At 40.3% G+C, this 16,016-nt stretch overlaps 1 protein-coding gene across 2 annotated transcripts in view; it reads left to right on the top strand.

The window, feature by feature from the left end:
• CLDN12 (claudin 12) overlaps positions 1-16,016 on the top strand; it is a 106,157-nt gene continuing 90,141 nt past the window's right edge. The window contains exons 1-3 of one of the 2 annotated variants that reach the window (XM_079931299.1): positions 1-89; positions 1,773-1,859; positions 7,322-10,588. In XM_079931299.1, coding sequence (XP_079787425.1) covers positions 7,355-8,089 — 735 coding nt within the window. In that variant the 5' untranslated portion in view covers positions 1-89; positions 1,773-1,859; positions 7,322-7,354 and the 3' untranslated portion in view covers positions 8,090-10,588. Of the gene's footprint in view, positions 90-1,772; positions 1,860-7,321; positions 10,589-16,016 lie in introns of those variants that run through there. The other variant, XR_013829690.1, reaches the window with a different exon arrangement.

The raw sequence follows: 16,016 nt of genomic DNA, 5'->3' as shown, positions 1-16,016 counted from the left end.
GGGAACGCACTTCCTGGGACGCGGAGAGGTAGACGCTCTAAGAGCTTCCTCAGTGTGGGCGAGTAAAATGCTCTGGATGTGAGAAACAGGTAGGTCCGGTCAAGAATGTTCCAATTTCTGGGTCTTTTGCATAAGTAGCTGAGGATTTTGTGTAAGGTTGCTTAAACGACGGGAGTCATTTAGCCTTGAAAAATGCTGACCACATTTGCGGACGTGAACACTGAGTGAGGAGGTATTTGGTAGAGCTCTAAAAAATTATTTTGGACCCAGGAGTATGAAAATGTCTAGGTGTCTGGTCGGGGCAGCCAGGGGCTTGGGACTTGCCTGGCCGGGTGTGCGTTGTGGAGCCGCAGGTTGCTATTTTTGAATCACCAGCTCATGCTGGTTGTGTAATGATGACCTGTTCACTGTTCAACCCACTCAGTGTTGCAGAGATGGGTTTTTCTGAGAGCGTTCATGGTCACTGTTGCGGTCTCTTTCCATTGGTTCTAACCTGGAAAGCTCTTTTTTTTTCTCTCTCTTTTTTTCTGCTCGCTCTGGTGCTCCTGAGGACACAGCTCAAAGGGAGTGAGAGGGGGGTGTGGGGGAGGGGAGGCTTCTCTGGAAGCTTGATTTGCTTTCCTCTGAAGCCCAAGTTCTGTGTTACAGGCTTTGCAAGAGGCTAGTCATGACATTAGAAAGCCAGACTTGGTGACCCCACTTAAAAATGATTGCTCAGAGATCCTGTTGTGTGTTTTCTATTGTAAAAATGATTTCACTTAACTTTGGATTGAGCAGTTGTGCTTGAAACCAACCCAGACATACATCTGGAAAAGAGAAGAACAAAAACAAAAGCAAAAAAACCCCCTGATTGAAATCACTTCTGTGCAGACTGTTGGGAACATCATTCTACTTAATGAGCGTAGTAGGGCTAGTGATACAGCCTTAACCCAGGAAGTTTTCAGGTGTTTACAAGTTTTCCTTCTCATCCTCCTATTTGAGGTAAATAGTATTTGAAGATGAAGTTGTTGATGCTTAAGAAAGATATATGGAAACGTTTAAATGGCGGGTTGAGCTATTGGTGGAGCTATAAACTCAAAAAAACATTCTAGATGCAAATCTTAGTAGGCACAGTGCGAATCAGGTTGGACTAGTTTTGTTGTCAGTATCCTTTTTAAAGGTATTAAAGAAACATCATGGGGGCTTCCCTGGTGGCGCAGTGGTTGAGAGTCCGCCTGCCGATGCAGGGGATGCGGGTTCGTGCCCCGGTCCGGGAAGATCCCACATGCCGCGGAGCAGCTGGGCCTGTGAGCCATGGCCGCTGAGCCTGCGCGTCCGGAGCCTGTGCTCCGCAACAGGAGAGGCCACAACAGTGAGAGGCCCACGTACCACAAAAAAAAAGACAACATCATGAATGTCTTTTATGCCAAGACAACTAATCACACAGTGTTTCATTGGCCCTCCATTCTTTCACTATAGTCATGAAAGGATCTAAAAAATTCATTAAATATTGATCATCTATTTCCAGGTTAGTAAAGTGACTTTTATCCTCATTTTTCCTATCTTCTCGAATCAGAAAATGAGGGTTAATTTTTTCTTCTGTATCTCACATATAGATATTGTGTGAATTTAAGAATAAACTGCCTTTTTTTAACTCATTGACCACCTTTTTTGGTTTAAGATTTCATTGATTTCAGATGATTGCTAATTATTTCTCCTAATGCTCTGTGAATTCAAATTGAGTTTTTAAACTAGTACCATTTTAATCTGAAGTACTTTTCCTATTTCTTTAGGTCCAGATCATCTGTGCTGTGTGTTCAGATGTGCATATATTTCTTCTAAGTTGATTAAAGTTTTAGAACTATCAAGTACCTCAAAGAGTAAGTACATTCCTTGATTATATCTCTTCCTTTTGCTACTATATATCAGATGACACTTTTTTCTCTTGTTTAACAAAATAAAGTTATAGGACAGACCTCCATTGCAAGTGCTATGTTGATGATCTACAGTTTCTAAGAAAACCCAAGTTACGGTAGAATTACGGTAGAAGGGACTGCTAGTGTTACTACCAAGGATTAATGTAGCTGCTATCACAGATGTATTCTTACGTAGCTGTTCCTTAGAATTGTTCCTGAAACAATACAATAAAGGATCTGGGGCTTCCCTGGTGGCGCAGTGGTTGAGAGTCCGCCTGCCGATGCAGGGGACACGGGTTCGTGCCCCAGTCTGGGAAGATCCCACATGCCGCAGAGCGGCTGGGCCCGTGAGCCATGGCCGCTGAGCCTGCGCGTCCGGAGCCTGTGCTCCACAACGGGAGAGGCCACAACAGTGAGAGGCCCGCGTACCAAAAATAATAATAATAATAATCATAGTGGATCTGGTAATTCTTTAAGCTCTTAGCCACTATTCCTGCTCCAAACTTCTTTGAACTCTATTCCAAACCACAGGAAAGATATTCTTTTGAAAATATTTTTATTTGAAATATCTTTGATAACCTTTAATTGTGTACAAAAATTTATCCGTCTACTTCTCTGCAAGTCATTGTGGAACAGTTAGATGACAAATGTGAAGTGGGTGTTTTGAACAGAGTTCTTGTCTGATTTGGTCAGTAACTACTCTCAAAGAGAATGCTCTCAGATAAACCTACCAATAATCATTACAGACTTAAATTCCTGACCCTATTCTGCTTTACAAAGGGCTTTACTATTTATGATCTCACAGCTACCTTGAGGGACATTTGAGAAATTTAAGATGCAGAGGACATAGGTGACTTTCCCAGTTTGCAAATAGTAGTTTATGACTGGCATACGAGTCTTGGGGTTGCCTGGGTTACAATACCAAGCTGCCTCCCAGATGGAAGCAGCAAGCTGACACATCTGTATATACAACCCAGCTCAACTAGTGTTCATGGGTGCTCCTCAGATTGTTAAACTGTGTTCTTAGCCTTGCACATTTGCTGCAGTCGCTAATAAGGGGTTTTCATATGGCAAAAAGATGTTTTTTTCCTCATTGGGAAAAATATTTTAAAGAGGAAATAAAAATATAATAAATTGTTTAACTTTGATAAGCAAATATTAATTTGATATATGAACCAGTCTTAGTGGCAAGGGGCAAATCCCGTATGTAACATACCTGTTAAGTTGAAAACATGAGAATCAACAGAGCCATAATTGATCGAATCTCTAACCACTGTGGAAGTTAACCAGTGTTGCCAAACTTAGATATGTGTTTCTACAAGCACAGACTGTATATAAATATCTGGGAATGGCCTCATCTTTCTTGGGAAGTTTCTGGCGGAAGAAAATGAACTTTATTTTTAAAAATGAGAGGCTTTGGCCAATAAAGAATGGAGAGCAGGGGCACATTCTAGAAGCAGTTTGAAGGCTTCAACACACAGAGTATGAATGAATGAAATAAGTGGAACTGATCCTAGAGCAAATTTTTAACTTTCTGTGTCCTGACCATACTCACATGGACCTTCCATTTGTTTGTTTGTTCATTCATTCAACAAATAATTGAGTGCCATCTATGTGCCAGTGTTGGACACAGTGAAAAAAACAGAAGGCTCTCTGTCCTGAAATTTACAGTCTGGTGAGGAAGATAAACACTGAACAGGGAATATAAGTATAATCACTGCTACCAAAGAAAAAGTACGAAGGTGTAACTAGGGGCAGGCGGAAGGTGAAGGGTGCGGGAAGAGAGAGGAGGTTTAGGGTCAGACTCCCTGGAAACCAGAAAGATGAGTACGAGTTAGGTAAGCAAAGAATAGGATGGGATTAAGAAAGTTCTAGGAGGAAAAACAGCATGAGAAAAAGCCCTTAGCCAAATTGAAAAACAAAATTTGAGAAGTTAAAGGAAAAGTAGTATGGCTACATAGACTGTAATATGTAAGGTGGGAGAATGACACAATAAGGAGATTGAGAATCTGGCAGGAACCAAATGGTGGGATTTAAAACTTTGGAAACTATGGGAAAGATTTAAAACTTTATTCTGAGGAAGCTATTCAATAGGAAGCTATTGAATGGTAAGAAATGTAGTGAAATGATCAGATTTGCATTTGAAAAAATTATACCAGATTCGAAATTAATTGGTATAGCTCTAAGAGTCAGCATTATCTTTCAGTTTTAAATCACTAAACATATTCCTTTTCCCAACTATCCCTATCAAATTGTTACTTCATCCCTCTAGTGAGATATGCTACTTACCATCAAATCATACATATGTGGAGTTAAGAGCAGGGTATAAAAAGTACAGCAGCCAAAGAAAGTTACAAAGAGCAAGGACATTAATTCCAGCACTGAGACTGAAATTTAGTTAAATAGAGGTTAATAGTATTTCCTTTCTGAGAAATGCCATGGAATACTTGCTGGACTGTTGGGCTTCCCTGGTGGCACAGTGGTTGAGAGTCCGCCTGTTGATGCAGGGGACACGGGTTTGTGCCCCGGTCTGGGAAGATCCCACATGCCATGGAGCGGCTAGGCCCGTGAGCTGTGGCCGCTGAGCCTGTGCGTCTGGAGCCTGTGCTCCGTAACGGGAGAGGCCACGACAGTGAGAGGCCCGTGTACCGCAAAAAAAATAAATAAATAAAAAATAAAATAAAATAGGACTGTTCGTTAGTCTCTGGGATCTGAGCTAAGAATACTTCAGCAGACACAAGTTCAGGGGACTGATATAACACTTGTATTGATTTGATGCAGGATAAATTTGAACATACTTGATACTGAAATAGATACTGACTATTGACCCACCTCTGTTTATTAGTGTCATTTGATAGTCTGTAGGCTAAGAACTACAGAAATTATTTATCAATAACAAAGTCATTCATACTGATCTTGTTTCTCATTTCATTTGCGTTGTAGGAATTAGGGGTACAGGGCAGCTTGATTGAAGAAATCTCAATTACATTGATACTCCAAGTATTTGTCCCCTACCTCTGAAAGCAGGAAGGAATTGTGATTGGGTTAGGACTTTGTATGGGTTATGTGAAGGTGTTCTGAAGCTTTGAAAGAAACTGGGGGAACCTTTTTCCTTACGTCTTCACAACATTGATTAAATCTTCATTCTCTTTCATTGCTCAGTTTTTCTCTAACACTGAATGATACATTTTTATGAACAGGTATCTTATTGGGTCACTTTGCTTAATACCTAACAATAATCACTTGATATGTAATAATCAGACATCTCTTTCATTATCAGCATTTTGAGTTCTTATAAAACAGCATATTTTTTCCCTCAGTCTGACTGTTAACACACTGGGGCAAGGTCCAGATCTTAATGGCCTCAGTGTCCCTCTAGGGCCTAACAGTGTAAAGCATGTGCTAGATACTCAGTAAATACCTGTTGAATGAATGGTTGCTTAGTAATGGCTACTTCCTTGTCCAGTTCTACGTCATTAATAGCCTACCTTTGTGAGTTGCTGTGGCCTTGGGTCGGGGCCCAGTATTTATTTATACACATATTCCTAAAATGACTCTTGTGCCAGGCACTGTGCAGGTTACTTACAGTATACTGGGGGGACAGGCGAATGAGCAGAAACCAACAGGAAGCTGGATTCTAGAGACTGACAACAGTAGTGCATTTTCCAGGGTAAACATCCTCAAACTTGCACCAGAGTTTCCATTGTTGGACTAAGGTGGTCGGTTGGTTGCTAAAATTAAGCATTTAAAATTTGCAGGAAAAAAATAAATTAGGACCATAATTCCTCTGTTTGAAGTATTTTCATCCATAACATTTTCTTAAACAATTACTACTTTTGGTGATATTGACAGAAGACAACATGATAAACAAGTAGTAAACTAAGAACAGAGAAACTTAGAACTAGTTATGCTTAACTTGAGGACTTTAAAAAATGGTCACTTGTGCTTAAACTCTGATTTTTATATTGTACACTTATATATATGTGTGTGTGTATAGGTATGTACACATACGTGTATGTTTTCTGCTAGTAAAATTATTCCTAGTTCATGTGATTGCATTAAATATATAGTAAATTAAAATAGTCTGTTCTGTTGTCTCATAGGAGGCATGATGGAAGGCAGAGAAAATACATTTGAGTGGTGTTTGGAGAGTGAGTTTCAAACTCTTGAATAAGTAAAGCTGAATAATATACTGGTTTTTATAATTTGTCATATACAGAAAAAGAACACAGCCTTTTAATTTGAGATGAAAGGCCTGGCTACTTTTTTTCTTTTTCCTTATAATAGCATTAATAGAGATAGGTTGTCATTCCTTCAGAAATCTCTGTGTTCATTTTATATGAGCAGTAATAGTAGACTAACCAATCATAGTATATTAGTATAATAACCAATAACCAATATTTTAATAACCTGAAATGCATGCCCGTCATCTTGAACCAGTCAGGAAGTAGATGAGTAGAATAATTTCAGGGACCTTTGTTCTCTCTTTTTCGTTTGAGTAACTCATTAGAGAGGAGTCTATTTATGTTTTGTGATTTTCTGGTATGCCTGGTATATAGGAATGAGATGTTTGCTTTTTTTAAATTTAACGTTTATTCAACAGATGTTCTTTGAACTGCTCCAGGATGCCAGGCACTGAGCTGATCACTGAATGCTAAGAAGTAGTTAACGCTTGCATCACACTTATAAGGCATCAGATGTAACTTTAAGCATTTGATATTATATTAACTCATTGAATACTTAGAAAACCCTGTGAGGTAGGCACAGTTACTTTTCCCATTTCACAGATGAGGAAAATGAGGCACACAGAAGTATTGTTGTTGACCCAAGATGACTTTGGTCACTTGGCTAGTAAGTGAGTACTTGTGGATTGGAAAACAAGCAGTCTGGCTCAGAGTCTGCCCTCAACCACTCTGCTGCCCTGTAGTGCTTCTTTCCCTATGCCTTTGTCTTTTATGCTGGTCTCATTTTACATTTGCGTGAGCATTTGAAGCCGAATTTGTGTTGTTTGTAGTTGACGGTTGATGAGTGCTTTGACCCTATATATTTGAGTGTCTGACACATCAAAGTGCTTGATACGTGGTTGTTGAATGAGTGATTTTGGACAACTGAGAGAATTCCTGATGCGACGTTAAGAGAATCTGAAATTCTTTTGGTTGTTCCTCTGATTCACTGTGTAGAAAAATACTCATGTGTGAAGACTTTAGTTGCTGTGTGACCCAGGCAGTAGTAAGCGATCGTGTGTGTGTGCAGCTGTGCTCTGAGGTCACATGCATGTGTGCTTATATACATTCATATTGTACATGGAGGGGAGACAAGGGACAGAATTTCCCTGTTTGCATTGATGTCATTGGTTGTGTTTCCAGTCAGCACCATGCTCTCCTATTGTCCCCTCATGATTTGTCCTCTTGTGTGTCACCCCCTAGTCTGACTGGCAGCACTGCACAAGCCTGCCTGCCATGGGCTGTCGGGATGTCCATGCAGCCACGGTCCTCTCCTTCCTGTGTGGAATCGCCTCGGTAGCAGGCCTCTTTGCGGGGACTCTGCTTCCCAACTGGAGAAAATTACGACTGATCACGTTCAACAGAAATGAGAAGAACCTGACTGTTTACACAGGCCTGTGGGTGAAGTGTGCCCGGTACGACGGGGGCAATGACTGCCTGATGTACGACACTACTTGGTACTCATCAGTTGACCAGCTGGACCTGCGGGTCCTCCAGTTTGCCCTGCCCCTCAGCATCCTGATTGCAATGGGGGCCCTGCTGCTCTGCCTGATTGGAATGTGTAACACCGCCTTCAGGTCCTCGGTGCCCAACATCAAACTGGCCAAGTGTCTGGTCAATAGTGCCGGCTGCCATCTGGTGGCCGGGCTGCTGTTTTTCCTGGCGGGAACTGTGAGCCTCTCCCCATCCATCTGGGTCATCTTTTATAACATCCATCTGAACAGGAAGTTCGAGCCAGTCTTTATGTTTGACTATGCAGTGTATGTCACTATTGCTAGTGCTGGGGGCTTGTTTACGACTTCCCTTCTACTGTTTATTTGGTACTGTGCATGCAAATCTTTGCCTTCTCCTTTCTGGCAACCGCTGTACTCCCATCCTCCCAGTATGCATACATATTCACAGCCCTATTCAGCACGCTCCCGCCTCTCTGCCATAGAAATCGACATTCCGGTAGTTTCACACAGCACCTAGTGGGGAAATAGTTGCTAAAGAAAACTTGTAGCCTCACATTTCCCTTGTGCAAGGAGCTATTTTGGACCTATATACATTTTCCTTTGATCACAGTCAGTGAAGCCAAATTAGTATGTCTTAGTAGGATGAAGTGCTGCTAGTTTTTATGAAAAGTACAATATTTAAATGTGAATCATTCCTTTTATCTTCTTAATGCTAGAAGGATTTTTAACCTCCAGGTTGATATCTGATCAGTTATTTCGGTGGAAAGGACCTGTGTCTCAATTGAGGTGATTTAGAGCAACATAGTAAAAAATGATTGCTAAGAGAAGCTCTTATAAGCGATCCTTATGAGTATTTCAGAATGTGTTTTGTCCTTTTGCTATAATACCTTAAATTGGGAAAAAAGGGCAATTTCGAAATAAAAATTTTTTTTCAGGTAAGGGTAATATTTTAACAGTAGCCAGTCTACCAGCTTAGGCTGTAACTTTTCTTACTTCTTTCTCGGGGCAAAATGTATTGAATAGAGTTCGGTATTTTGAAGATGACTTTCTTTTGTGAGTTCTTATCTTCTACCTCATGCCTGTGTTTAAAAATAAAATGTATTTTAAGTGATGTCAGAGAGAATAAACCTAACATTGAAAATATCTATTAGTATGGATAACATTTAACATAATTTTAAAAGTTAATAGTTCTATAAGTTGTATTATTAAAGTGTGCCATGCGATGGATTGGTGCTTCCTCTGAGGCAGAAAAACTTTTCCCCAGATATCATCCACCAAGTGGTACTCATGCCCACGTATAATCTCTTAGTGACTAAGAGAAAGAAATAAAGAGGCCCGAGTGGTTAGTTCTCCTTTAGACAGTGGTAGGGGACAAGCATCTGTTCTTCAGTGATTAACATCAGAGATTCATTCTGGTGACTGCCTTTTGGGTGATGGGTGAAGTGAGGCATGACTTCACCATGACTGCATTCACCCTTGATTCAGTTCCTGCCCCCATCACTGATTATTTCCTTGCGGATATATCTTTGCCCAACACTTTACTAGGTGCTATAGAGGATACATGCAAAGAATGAGATCTGGTCCCATCTACTAAGAAATTTTAATTTAATAGAGAAGATCAAACTGTTGTCTGACAATTAGGGAACAGTCTGACTTCAGTGACAGCTGGTCTTCACTTCTCAGTCATTGATCTAGGAATATATTTCACCCAGAGACATGGCTTTCTGGCAGACAGGCTTATTGTACAATACCAGCAATATTTAGAACCCAGAAATTCAGTTTGTTAGATCCTTTAGAGCACCTACATTAGCCTAGACACTGTAATAATGTGATATCAGATTCATAAGAATGGATGGGCAAAAGTGGTAAAGATTAAATTGTTCCCTTTTCACCTCTGAAAGTATGACGATGTATTAAAGAGGGAGGAATATTTAAAATCTCTCTTCTAATGGGGTAACATTTAGAGGAAACCATGTTAACGCCGAGATGAATGCTTAGAAATTCAGGGATATTGGGTGTTTACCCTTACGAATTTGAGCTGTTTATTTGATGTAATTTGCTACACATTAGTGCTATGTTCATGGGGATTTTGTTCTATTACCCATTACAAAATTCACAGACAGCTAGTTGCATGGCTAACAGATTATTGTGCCTCTTTTGCAAATCTGAGTATGCTTCTGGTACTTCTGTGGATGTAAATGGTACTTTTGTTTCTAATTACAAACACTAGTTTATGTATATAGCAAGTAAATACAGTTGTATAATTTTTAAATGCCATCAGTTGAAAGCACGCAAAACTATGGTTTTCTTAGCTATAGCTTCTGATTTCCTTCAGTTCTTCTAATTCTTCTCAGATATAGCTGAGTCTTGATCATTCCAAGACAGCGGCAGGTAGAATTTTGAGATTAATATTAATTTCCCCCTTTGCTAATTAATTTCTGTCCCCTCTCTCACTGAAGTTGTCCAAAAGTGTCAAGAGTTCCACCATTCTTTTTATAAACAATGTTAAAAGCAGACTCAGCCATTAATATTCTAGACAGTTTTTAGTCCATGGGATCATGTATATAAAATGTTAAACTTTTCCTGTAAGAATCTTTCGGATTCTTTTCATAATCTGTAGCCTCTAATTAGTATTTATTATAGATTCACTTGGCAAAAGAAACAGTTGTTTCCCTTATTGTCGTTAATATTTCAGATTTGCTATCAGGAGCTATTCTTCAAAGCCATCAAAGGAAATCAAGTATTTATCGTTCTTTTTAATAACTTTTGAGCATTCATCAGTCTATCATTGTGATGCGGGATATCTTTTTTTGTTGTTACAAGTCTCTTAATGTTAAAGGCCTTTTACAGAAGTTTGGAAAACCTTAAATGTAGTATGATCCACCAGATCTGGTTTATCCAACCATGGGAGAAAACAAAACCCTGAGCTTACTTTACTTGTAAATAAATATACACTATAATAGATAATATGTTTGCTGTAAACTGCAATGTAAAACCTCGATAAAACTGCACTGTACTTGATGTTTATTAAAAGATGTATTTTTACAAGTTTCTGTTTCTATCCTCATTTCGTCAGTGCTTTAAGTTGAAGTATTTCGAGAAATGTTTCTCAAATATGTGCAAATTGAAAAAGACAGCACCACTTAAAGCCCTGTAGAATAGCAATTGGAACAGAATTGGAAAACTTGGCATTATTATCTCAGGAGCATCAGGACCCTTCATTTCTAAGAGTGGTCTTAGGAGTTTACTGGACTATTTCAACATTCCACAAAAAAAACACCAAATAAAGTCAGATGTGCCAGACTTGCCTCATCAATGGAGTGTTTCAGCGATCTGTGATCTTGGAGATTGGGATTTCTCAGATGGTTAAGTGGCAGATCTTTCCTTATTCTTCAGAACCTGAGGTTAACAGGAAAAGCAGGCCTAACAGGTAAGTCACCTCAGAATTTCTGGAGCCTGGAATGAGCTCTTAGTTTTCTGCCTCCTGGTGAGAGCATTCACAAGCACTCCTCACTGAACCCAAGGCTCTCTGGTGGGACATTAGATGCCAGAGCCGTACGTTGCACTGGAAATCCAAAGCTTCTTCAAGCTGGCCATCCCCATAGCTGATTATACTAACGTACCACAGTCCGGAGTCTGCCCCTTGGTTGCACAGTCTCACTGAGGGTGGCTGAAATGCCAGAGAAACTCTTCATGCTAACCAAATTCACAAGAGACTGATTTACCAACCAGAAGTGAGAAATATAGATGCCTTGCAACCACTATCCAAGACCAGTGTTTTAAAAATACGCCCTACACAGAGCTCCTTGGAGAAAGGACTGATTCTACTCCTGGGGTAGGGAAAGTACAAGATTAGCCCAGCGTCTTCCATAAAGAAAACGGTCAAAGAATGATGGGGATTTACCCAATTGCACAGAAGCCGGCTTAAAGAGGTTCCCACTGGCCAAATCTGGGACAATCTGAGCATCAAAATAAATAATAGTAATGGGTTATAATCCATTGAATAAAGCAAAAATCCATGCATCCCTACTGATACAAATGGGAAGAAATAAAAGTTGTTTCTTACAGTAAAATACCAAATAATAAATATGGAAAAATAGATGGAGTTGGGAAAACATCAATAGAATTGAAACTAGGTGATGAAAGTTTGATGAGAAAGAGGATATTTACGTTGTCTCAAAATACTGCTCCACAAATTACTAATTTCGGAGGGAAAAGTAGTAACTTTATTAGTGGATAAACTTGGCAGATGCAGCCTTAACCAAGTGATTAAATTTATCACCAGTACAACAAACCAACACCATACACCTTCTAATATGATGCAACAAGAAGGTCAGATCATTGCTTTTGTGGTGTTTCCATTAAAAGTACATAGCTTGAGACTAATCTTGAGGAAACGTGCAGTTTGTCAGTTCCACTTTTACTTTTTGCCTCCTTCTCTACCTCTCCTGATCTCACACCTCTTCATTTTAATAGAAAAGCATAAAACCTTACAGTCTAAGTTGTCTCTAAAATATTTCTACAGTAACTCTTTTAGGAGAGAATTTGAAGACCTCGTGTCAGGTTTCTCTGGGAAAAAAAAGGAAAGGTCCTTGCAGAAGAGATGTAAATCAAAGTGACAGAACCACAGGACTCATGGGATCTTAATTAGCTGTGCCATTTCATTGCTTAGCAGTATCTTCAGTCCTGAAGTATACTGATAGGTTAGCCTAAGGGCTATCTCCCCTTCTTTCCCCTCCCCCACACTGGAGTAACCTTTCTAGGAGAAGGTCATTCTCCCTGTCCCTGGTGGGTGTCTCACCACCCTCCAGCCCAGGAAGGTTCTCTGTCAGTGACATAGCATGCCAGAGCCCTTTAAAACCTCACCGCAGGACTGTGGAACTCAGAGAGAAAAAGCACAACTATAGCCTGCCTAATAGTCATATCCAAATCTGCTATTAACAGGAAATTTGGGTTTGTTTTAATTTGTTTGGAAATATTCCAGCTTTCCAGACTGTTACGTGAAACAAATCCTTCAGCAAATTTTGACGAAGAAAATGAGATGGTGAATGAGGAGAGAGATTTTTTCTTATTTTGTATGAAAAACCCAGTATGACTGGGTCCTGTTAGCAGGAATGTAGTAATCATGATTTTGAGTGGTCCTTGTTCATTAAAATCCTCTATAGAAAAAAAATATAGATTCATGTCTCCAGGGTTTTGCTTTATAGAAAAAAGTTAACAGCTTCTCATTAAGAGAAAAGGCATTATTGATACATCAACTGCTTTATATATAGTGGCCTCGCTCCAAGATTCACTCTTTAACAGTTTGAAAGGGTACTTCTAGTAAATAAATCCAGATAATTCATTTAAATTTAAAAATAATTTTTGCCTCTCTCCCCATGTGCCTTTTCTTGTCCTCACTCTCAGGCTAATCCTGTGTTCTGGACAGTCCAGGTGGGGAGTTTAGCACCAGGAGGTTTCTGCAGATAGTGGGGACCCTGGGTCCTGGCAGTCCCCCTCTGGGGTGAGCAGGCGCCTAGGAAGCCTGTCTTTCCCTTTGCTAGCCACGTGAACGAGGGCTTTGGCTCATGTTTTGACCTGCTAACTTGCTCCTGGCTGCTTCTGCTTTAACAGCTCGAAGGTAGCAGTGGATGCTGGAGCCCCGTTGTACTGGCCAGTTGTGCACATCTCTTCCCAACTCCTCGCCCAATGACATCATGTTGGTAGTTTGAAATTGGCCATGGTGGAAGTATTGATGCCACAGAAATTGGCAAATGCTACAAGTTAGAGTTTGGGTTTTTTTTCCTTTTTTTTTTTCTTTCCTCTCTCCCTCCCTCCCTCCCTCCCTGCCCTCCTCTCCTGGGAAACTGGGAATTATAGCAAGTGCTGAGAGCTGTAAAACCTTATCTGTGATAAAGGGACTCTCTGAAGTAGACTTTTAATGGGTCTCTCTACCTCCAGTATTGCTCTATGTCCCTCCCCACCACCAACCCATCCTGTACACAGACAACAGAAGGAACCTAATGAATGCAAGTATGACCTAGTCTCCCCTCTACTTAAAATAATTCAGCAATTACCTCTCAGAACAGAGTCTAAACTCTTGTTTTAAGTCTGAGTGGTAGGTCTTGTGCAGTAGAACAGGTAAGAGTACATCAAAGAATATAGAGCCAGGAAAAACAAACTGCCTGGCATAGCACAGCCACACAAGTTATCTAGAAAGAGACTTTTTTCACTGTGTCCACAGCTGATCAGACTTTTAGCAATTATTGACACAATATCTCACAAGTGTAATGTGTAACAATGCAAATTCAAGAATAAATAATAGGGAATATCCCTTCTCAGGGACCTCTAGATTGGTTACATAGCTTATTCAAGGAATTTCTCTTTCCTGTATGGCATGATGAATGTGATAGCTAGCCTTTAAGATGGCCCCCAATGATCCCTGCTTCCTGGTATTCATATCCTTATGCAGTCCTATCCCACACTGAACAGGGCTGACATGTGTTACCAATAAAATTTTGCAGAAATGATAGTATGTGACTTCTGAGGTTATAGGTCATAAAAGATGTTGTAGCTTCTGCCTCTCTATCTTGGATCACTTGCTCTGAGGGGAAGCCAGCTGCCATGTTGTGAGGACATACACAGCCCTATGGCTAATTTAGGAAGAACCAAGGCCTCCTACCAACAGCCAGTACCAATTTGCCAGCCATGTAAGAAAGCCATGTTGGAAGCAGATTTCAGATCACTGCAGCCCTGGCCATCATGTTGATTGCAACCTGATTGAAGGATCCCAAGCCAGAAACACCCAGCCAAGCTGCCCCCAACTTCCTGACCCACACACCCTGTGTGAAATAATGCTTATTGTTGTTTTAAGATGCTGTGTTTGGGGGGCAATTTGTTATACAGCAATAGATGACTAATACAAAGAGCATAAAGCAAATGCAGGGGGGCAATCTTGAGGAATATTTGTTTCTATGCTATGAGGAGGTAGTGTGAGATTTCCTTGCTCCATATCAGAAAAAAATCTCTCTCATGATCCCAGATTCCCTTGGAAAGTGCTGAATATTTTTTGCCAAAATGTGGTAAAAGAGCCTAATCTGAAGTGTGTATGTTGGGGGTGGGAGGTGAGAAAGATCTGAGCTTAGGTTGGGAGCAGAGTTCTCTCTTAATTGTGGTAAGGTTATAAGTGACTGCCTTTGTTGTCAGGGAAATAAACTGAAGAATAAACATTCATGGAGTTTGGAATAGATGTTAAAATGCACTTACAGTCAATCTGATATACATAGTGGTTATGTTGTTCTCTGGTTACCAGGAACAACTAAACCATACCTGTAAAAAAATCATTTGTTTTTATCTAACTGTCCAATTATTTCTGGGGTCAGCCCTTCAGGAAGAACATAAAACTGATAGTTTCCTAGGTAGATGAGGAAATAGCTGATTCTGAGACTCATTAGGCTGTTGAGTTGACAAGTAATACCTCCCTTTGGTAGAACAAATAACAAGATAAAAGCCTGTGGCAGCAATTGTGAGATAAGCGTTGGGAGAGGGAAGCTGAATTGTATTGATATTTCAGTGCAGTAAAGTTAATCTGATTGCTTTCCTAACACTTGGCCTGTAAAGGGGGCAATCTAGGTGGCTTAGGATGCCCAGAGGGCAGGAGCCTAAGGACACTGAGCTCCTTGGTTGGAGAATAAAAGAGATTCATAGGGGAAAATGAGACCCGGGTTGGGGATGGCGGGCGGCAGTGGATGGCTCAGCAATGGAAAGCATCAGAAGCCAACTTTCCCTACTCTTTTTAGGTTGCTTCTCTCCCCACCCAGCCTGTACAACTTGTCAGGCACTAAGGTGGAGAAAGCCATTAATGCTAAAGTGGAGTAGGGAGAGACTAGTAAATTCCCCCCCCCTCCCCGGGTGGAACCGCAATGCCAGTGGAATTAAACTAGCTTTGACAAGGAACAGAGCAAGAATTAAGGAAGACCTAACACCTTGTGGTAAATGAGAATTATCTATAGTTCAGCTCAAGTGAAATTCTTGCTTTTAGAAGTGATACCATGAAAGAGTGATGAACAGAAATTCAGTTTATTCAGAGAACAAAAGTATGTGATTGTTAAGGAAGTAAAGGAATCAAAGTTTAAGATGTTCCAAAGAGAAAAATGGCAAAGAAAAAAGAAAAATCATCTTTACTTAGAAAGCCTGCTATTGTCAGTCACTTATCAAGAGACTGGCAGCCTTTTTTTTCTGTGTTTATATATTTGTTTTTGTTTCTACAGATGCCTCTGAATTTTTTGTTAGAAGCAAAGTCACTCTCACTGCCAAGAGAAATTAGCAATGCTTTTACTATGGCATAGAGACAAATTATACCAAGGACATATAAGAAGCACCCCCCTGCACTCCTCCAGCTCCCGCTGGATCTGTGCTTTTGGAAGGAATTGTGTCATGAGGGCAGGACTGGCTTCATGGGACCT

Source organism: Stenella coeruleoalba (assembly GCF_951394435.1).
Source record: "Stenella coeruleoalba genome assembly, chromosome: 9".
In the NCBI taxonomy this organism is placed as follows: domain Eukaryota; kingdom Metazoa; phylum Chordata; class Mammalia; order Artiodactyla; family Delphinidae; genus Stenella; species Stenella coeruleoalba.
The sequence above is the reverse complement of the archived record's forward strand: the minus strand, read 5'-3'. Positions and strand labels throughout refer to the sequence as shown.